This window comes from Harpegnathos saltator, unplaced genomic scaffold (assembly GCF_003227715.2).
Source record: "Harpegnathos saltator strain DR-91 unplaced genomic scaffold, Hsal_v8.6 scaffold71, whole genome shotgun sequence".
In the NCBI taxonomy this organism is placed as follows: domain Eukaryota; kingdom Metazoa; phylum Arthropoda; class Insecta; order Hymenoptera; family Formicidae; genus Harpegnathos; species Harpegnathos saltator.
The window spans coordinates 1,333,663-1,340,000 of record NW_020230549.1 but is presented as its reverse complement, the minus strand read 5'-3'; the positions used below and the strand labels follow the sequence as shown (position 1 = coordinate 1,340,000).

At 39.5% G+C, this 6,338-nt stretch overlaps 1 protein-coding gene across 6 annotated transcripts in view; it reads right to left on the bottom strand.

Annotated features, from left to right (window-relative positions):
- The window catches only part of Srrm234 (Serine-arginine repetitive matrix 2/3/4), a 17,350-nt gene extending 11,641 nt beyond the window's left edge, over positions 1 to 5,709 (bottom strand). For 2 of the 6 annotated variants that reach the window (XM_011155691.3, XM_025305779.1), the window contains exons 1-3: positions 5,526 to 5,709; positions 4,552 to 4,793; positions 3,947 to 4,051 (exon numbers count right to left, since the gene is read on the bottom strand). In XM_011155691.3, coding sequence (XP_011153993.2) covers positions 3,947 to 4,051; positions 4,552 to 4,781 — 335 coding nt within the window. In that variant the 5' untranslated portion in view covers positions 4,782 to 4,793; positions 5,526 to 5,709. Of the gene's footprint in view, positions 9 to 367; positions 1,858 to 3,946; positions 4,052 to 4,551; positions 4,794 to 4,933; positions 5,180 to 5,525 lie in introns of those variants that run through there. The other 4 variants (XM_025305776.1, XM_025305777.1, XM_025305778.1 and 1 more) reach the window with 4 other exon arrangements.
- Between the last annotated feature and the right edge of the window lie 629 nt (positions 5,710 to 6,338).

Here is a 6,338-nt window from a genome sequence, read left to right as displayed (position 1 = left end):
CTTTTCTCTCTCTCGCTCTCTCTCTTTCTCTCACTCTCTCTCTCTCTCTCGCTAGGCTCGTCAGGAACAATCGGTAGAATCTTATCTGGGTGCGAGAAGAGGTTGAGAGAAATTTGTGTTCAAGGTGGTCGCTATATCCTTTCCGGAAGGATTTGGCATTTTTCGCAGGCAAAATGTCGCCTCTCGAGAAGCTCAAGGAAAGGTAACGAGAAGGGACAGAAATTAAATAAAAGTAGCATCAGCGACAAACTGAAGAGTGTCGTTCTAACTGGCTATTTGTCGTCTTTCACTTTTTCTTTTGTTCATTCTTTTTCTAGTTCAGAGGATCGGGTACGAACCGACGATGGGACTAATGCGTGAGATTCACCTGACGACGGAGCGCATGTTGCTTCGCCGTCCGGCGAGCAGGTGCAGCTGAATACGCTGGCAACAACAACAATGCTGGCGCATCTGCAGCTGCTGCTGCTGCTGCTGCTGCTGTGCTCGTTGTTGCCTTTTACCATTGGCCGCCGCGTGTAGCTTGCGTTTGCGCGACCGTTTGAGCATTTTCTGCCGATCCAGCAGGAAGTTACCGCGCCACAGAGTCTCGAAGAAGGCCCGGCCGTCGGCCGGACCCCGTCCGCGCGCGGGTTTCGCTGCCGGCATCGTCGTGGACATCGTCATTCCTCGGAAACGACGATGATTATCATGAGGCGCTGGTTCTCCAAGAGTTCTTCTTCGTCGCACCTTCTTTTTCTCTTTAATATGTTTTTCTTATAGTAATCGTTGGTTCTCGAGATCCCCTCTCTCTCCTTTCTTCACCGTCGTCGATTTAAAAACTTTTCCAAGTCCTATCGGTTCTAGTCGTCCTAACTTTACTGTGTAAAATGTTCTATAAAGTGTAAGGTGCCCTCAAGTTCGGATGTTTCAAGTTTTATAAATTCTCCTTACAAATCTCGTTTTTTCTATAAAGTTTTTGCTCTTGAGATTCTTCCTGGTAGTAAAGTACTATGTAACACAGTCGTTACACTATTTTTCTATATTGTCTTCGGTTACAAACTGGTTACGAATAATCCGTGTCATCATTTTTCACTCGGAGCGGACTTCAGAGTGAGTCTCATGAAACTCGTGGTAGTTTCAAGTTTTACGAATTCTCTTCTTATAATTAGAGATAAATATAGAATTCAGGTATTACATATAAACGTGTGATTTTTCATAGCGGAGCGTGCTTATCGCCGTTGCGACTCGACGCGATCAGCTCCACGCGAGAGCTCTCCTCCCAGGATCGCACTTTTACTCGCTGCAATTTTACTCGAGAGTTCCGACCATTAGACTTGAAGACTGGATCTCTCCGTGGTCGACTTACTGTACCGCCCGAAATAAGGAAAATCCGGCACAATCCGGTGAATAATCGACGATCAAGTAATTAAGTTGCTAATTAAGAACTTAAGAAGCTTCGTCGGTCGGCTCACGTTGCGTAAGTAGCTTTCCAACACTTAATCCCCTTCGCCAGAGGAAGGCAGGGGTGAGATTTCGCACAGACATAGAAACGTAATAGTTCTCTCCCTCTCCGGTCGCCGCGCCGCGCCTTTTGTATCCAGTATTCCGGCTTTCCTAGGCAGAACAATCATCCGCCGACGATGACAATGGTGGTTCCGTCTCTCACTTTCCTCACGTTCCACTACCTCGATGTTCCTCAAGCGACCCCCGTCATCTCATATCCGAGTGTCGCTTATTATTCTCGCCGACGTTATCACTCTTCTCGCGCATACATTTCTTCCCGTCCTTTTATTCCTCCTTCATCTCGTCTCTCTCGTTCATCACTTAATGTTATTGTTATATTTTTCTACCGTTATCGGGAGAATAACGACAACAAATGTATTACGTATTATGTATTTTGCATTATATATAATGTATTATCAGAGGAATAACGATGTTACTTGTTAATTAGGTATTATCTTACGATGAGATTATTATGCTTTAACGCCTCGGGTCATTAAAGTTTTTTTTTCTCCCTTATTTTGATACGCTCGTGGAAGAATATATAGGAATATAATATGTATATATATATATATATATTATGCATATATGTATCGTGTCGGCGATGTTGCTGTATATTATGCACTCTAACGCAGGAGTTAGTTCAGGAAGACTTCAGATCAGGCACACTATTATCGTCGCGTTGCTTCCCGCTCGCGGAAGACACTTTTCTCACCGACGTAAAATCGATTTGTCGTCGTCGTCGTCGACTTGGAGACACATGGACTTTGTAGAAAAACAATCTCTCTCGTCGTCCTTCGAGTCGATGTAAATCTGGATTCTCTCCGAGAGATGTGAAACATATCCTTATTTGTATTCCTCTTTGATATCCTTAGCGAGGCGAAACTTGCGATCGCAAAGGAAGACGCGTGTATAATATCCTTCGCAAGTTATCAAATTATGATTCTTTTCTTTTCATTGAAACACCCTTTTTCCTATCACATTTGTCAACTGTTTGTTCGCACGTTTCTCCTCATGGGCTTCTCTCTCTCGCTCGAATTTTCTTCCTCTTCTCCTCTTCTTGTATCGCTTCTCGATATTTTCTCGATATGTTCTGACAACGAGTACCGTCGTCTTGCTCCCGTATAACGTGACGTTAACTCTAGACTTAAATCTCTACAGCCCGTTATTATTTAACTTAGTACTTAGGGACGATCTAGTAGAGTAAGTAGCAATTACACGAATTAAACGCTAGTGGAAGACTTTTGTGATTTTTCCGCGGGATCGGCGTATCGCGGTGTCACATGTTTGTTCGATCCGAACACGGGGCTCGTTAGTCGCCCCTTGACAATTCCCGATGCAGTCGTCGACGACACACGACGACGCGTCCGGCGTCGTCACGCCGGTCCATCCTCGCACTGAACCGGAAAAGTCGGACGAGAGGGATGCTGCGTCCCCTCTCACCTTTCTCTCACCGGTTCTTCTCCCTCGGTCCACACTGAACGCAACTCCCAGGCCTTCCCTCTTGGCGCCGGCGCTATGGGCTACGTCGATATCGCGAGTACAAACCTCAGCCTCCACCCCTTTTGACGCTGGCGCAGAGAGTGCACGCGTCCCCGCCCTCGTGATATTAAGTTTGGATTCTTTAATTTTCCCTGAGCTCCTGGACTCTTCAGCTCTTCTTTTCGCTCACAGAATATTGCTACGCAACTTTTTACGTAATTTCTTACGTAATAATGTCATATTTCAAAAATCGGATTTTTCTCGAAATTTAAATTTTTTTTAGAAACCTTAAATTTTCATTGAGTATCTTCCATCACTCGAGGATAATTTTCTTTGTTTTCTTTTTCACTTTCTCTTTCTCTTCCTCTAATTAATATTTTCATAAATTTTTAAACTGCATATATTTAAACATGTTGGATTATATACATTTCTTAAATATCTCTTTCGCGCGGATATGTTTCGTAAATTAAATTACTAATCCTCTTAGAAAAGATTTGAACATAAGAACATATATTTCCCACGAGATATTGCGTTTGCGTAAATTCTATATTGATGTGAGATCAAATGAAACCATAGAGTGAGAAGATCCCAGGAAGCTCAGACACTCTGCATACATGTCGTTTCATATAGCATCCGCCGTCGGGATTATCCTGGATTTAGCTGACGGATGTCAATAGAAAGAAAGCTTCTCTTTCAGAACTTTAAGCGTTTCTTTGAAACGAAAGTTATTACATTTCATAAACTACAACTTTTCTCGGTCAAATTAACAAAATTATAGTTTCAAATTTCTCCTGTGTTACACATATTACGTTTACACATTATATTATATCTTGTTCAATTCATTTAAAATAATTACATTTGCTTGATTTACTTCAAATTATATTGCAAATCATGTTGCAAGATAGTTCACACCAACTCAACTGATTGATATGGCATCAATGCAATTTCATTTCAAGCAAAATGAAGAAGAGACATATTTACTTACTTAATACGTCCAAACTCATCTTGTGGTGTGGATGATTTAATATCACTGCCCATCAACATCGACCTGTACGACTCTACTTTGTTTTGCACTTCCTCACTTGTGAATCTGCGATTTGCATCAAAATAAAAAGTATACAGAATTGATTTTTAATTAACTTAACTGAATTCCTCCATCAGAATTATATTTTCTATATTTCCTCAATATATCATATTAAATGACCCAAGCCTCAGCAAAGAATTACTATTGTCGGTATAATTCTCAAATAGCTACCACATATGCAGGCTTTAATTAGATTGTAAAGTGTAATAGGATTAAGTTTGTTCACCTTTGGCTTCAATAGACAATCCCAAGATAATACATTTATACATCTTTGTTGAAAACAAAGATTCTATTGTCAATACTGGTAATTGTCATGAATTTGAGATTTTTAAATAATTGTATATAACTCTTAGTTAAAACATAATAAATATAATTATTAAATTAAAACTATAAAAAAATATTAAAAAATTGAAGATTATATTAAAATATGTGAATTCTCAAAAATAAAATAATCTTTAGATCATCAGGGATACAAAATGAAGGATACAATCTAGAAATATGCTTACCCTTGTTCCTCTAGGATGTCAGCCAATTCGGCACACTTTACTTCGACCTTCCTCTTTCTAACATGATCTAAAATTTCTTTATTTGGTTGTTTATTGAGTTGATCAACTTTGCCCTCGTCTGCCTTATAAGTAACCTTATCCTTGGTTTTGCGCACAATTGCCCAATTTCTTTGGACATGTCCATTAGTGCCAGAACCTCGTGGGGTTTGAAGTCCAATGCCATTGTACATTTTGTTTCACTCCTAAAAACCAAAGATAAATGACATTTGAGATATATAAAAAGATATGCTTTAAGCAAGATGTTTAAGAAATTGAATACAAAATGAAACAATTATATTAAATCGTACACAAATTATAATATTAACAAGAATATTAATCGCACAAGTTTGAATACAAATCCAGCTTAAAAATAAGCTTTTTAAACAACTGTATCTCTTTTTTCAGTTGACAAAACTCTTGGAATCACATGTGTGCAAATACACATTGTGCAATTTGATGGTGACTGCCAAATTCAAACGTCGTCAAGGGTGGTACACGTCCTTTTAATTTTTAAGTACACATTACAAGATTATATAGAACTGCACGAAGCGCACCGCCCGTGTACACTCGCCAAGTATCACGGATCAAATGATGTCAGTGGATCGACCGTTCACGCCGAGCGACATTATTGCAGTATAGAATCACTCGACTACATATATTATATATATGTATATATGTATATATACATGTATATATACACACATTGTTACTATATATATATATATATACAAACCTCATACATTATATGTATATATATATATGTGTGTATATGTATGTGTATGTATGTATATAACACTGTTAATAATCTATCACATTCACGGATACTTAGGTTAGAGTAATGCACGTATTAATCAATTATCGATCCGGTGTCGCCCGGTGCTGCGCAAATCTCGCTCATTCGAACAGTCGTTGTATGCTATTAGGAGTTATCTTACCTGCCTGTGTTCGTCAGAGAAGCCGACAACAACGACGTTTCCGCGGGCCGGAAACCCATTCGCTGTACAAACGAAAACGCGAGAACGAAAATTGGAGAGAATTTCACACGCAAACAGTACGAGAACCCTACGGACCGTTGCAATCTTCGGTCTCACAGATTTGGCAATTCGCTTTAGTTTCGGCAGCGGCCGCATGAGGACGCTTCGTGGCCAATTCACTAGTCGGTAGGATGTATAGAATTTTCTAGGGAAAATGCAAAGTCCGTTTTTTGTAGTTGCACTTTTTAAATCATTTTGGCTGCGTTCCGAAATTCACTGCCAATACTGCAAATCTATAGTTCACGTTACGTATATTATAGAATTTCAGTACTGGCAGTGAATTTTGGAACACAGCTTTTATAATTTATCTTCTCTCTTTCATCCAAGTGCATTCAAATAATTCGACTTTGAATTAATTTTCTTAGGCTGCGTTCCGAAATTCACTGCCAGTACTAAAAATACATAGTTTGTGTCACGTATACTATAGAATTTCAGTGCTGACAGTGAATATCGGAACGCAGCCAAACTAATCGAAACACACAATTTTAGTGATAATTTACCAGACTTGTCACTACTTAGGCTGCGTTCCGATATTCACTGCCAGTACTGAAAATACATAGTTTATGTCACATATACTATAGATTTTCAGTACTGGTAGTGAATTTCGGAACGCAGCCTTAGTAAGATATCAGAAGTCACCAGACTGAATAGAACGTTTAGTAGAGTTCAGTCGTCTTCACTAGTTTTTTTTATCTATGGCTGACATGTGTGGCG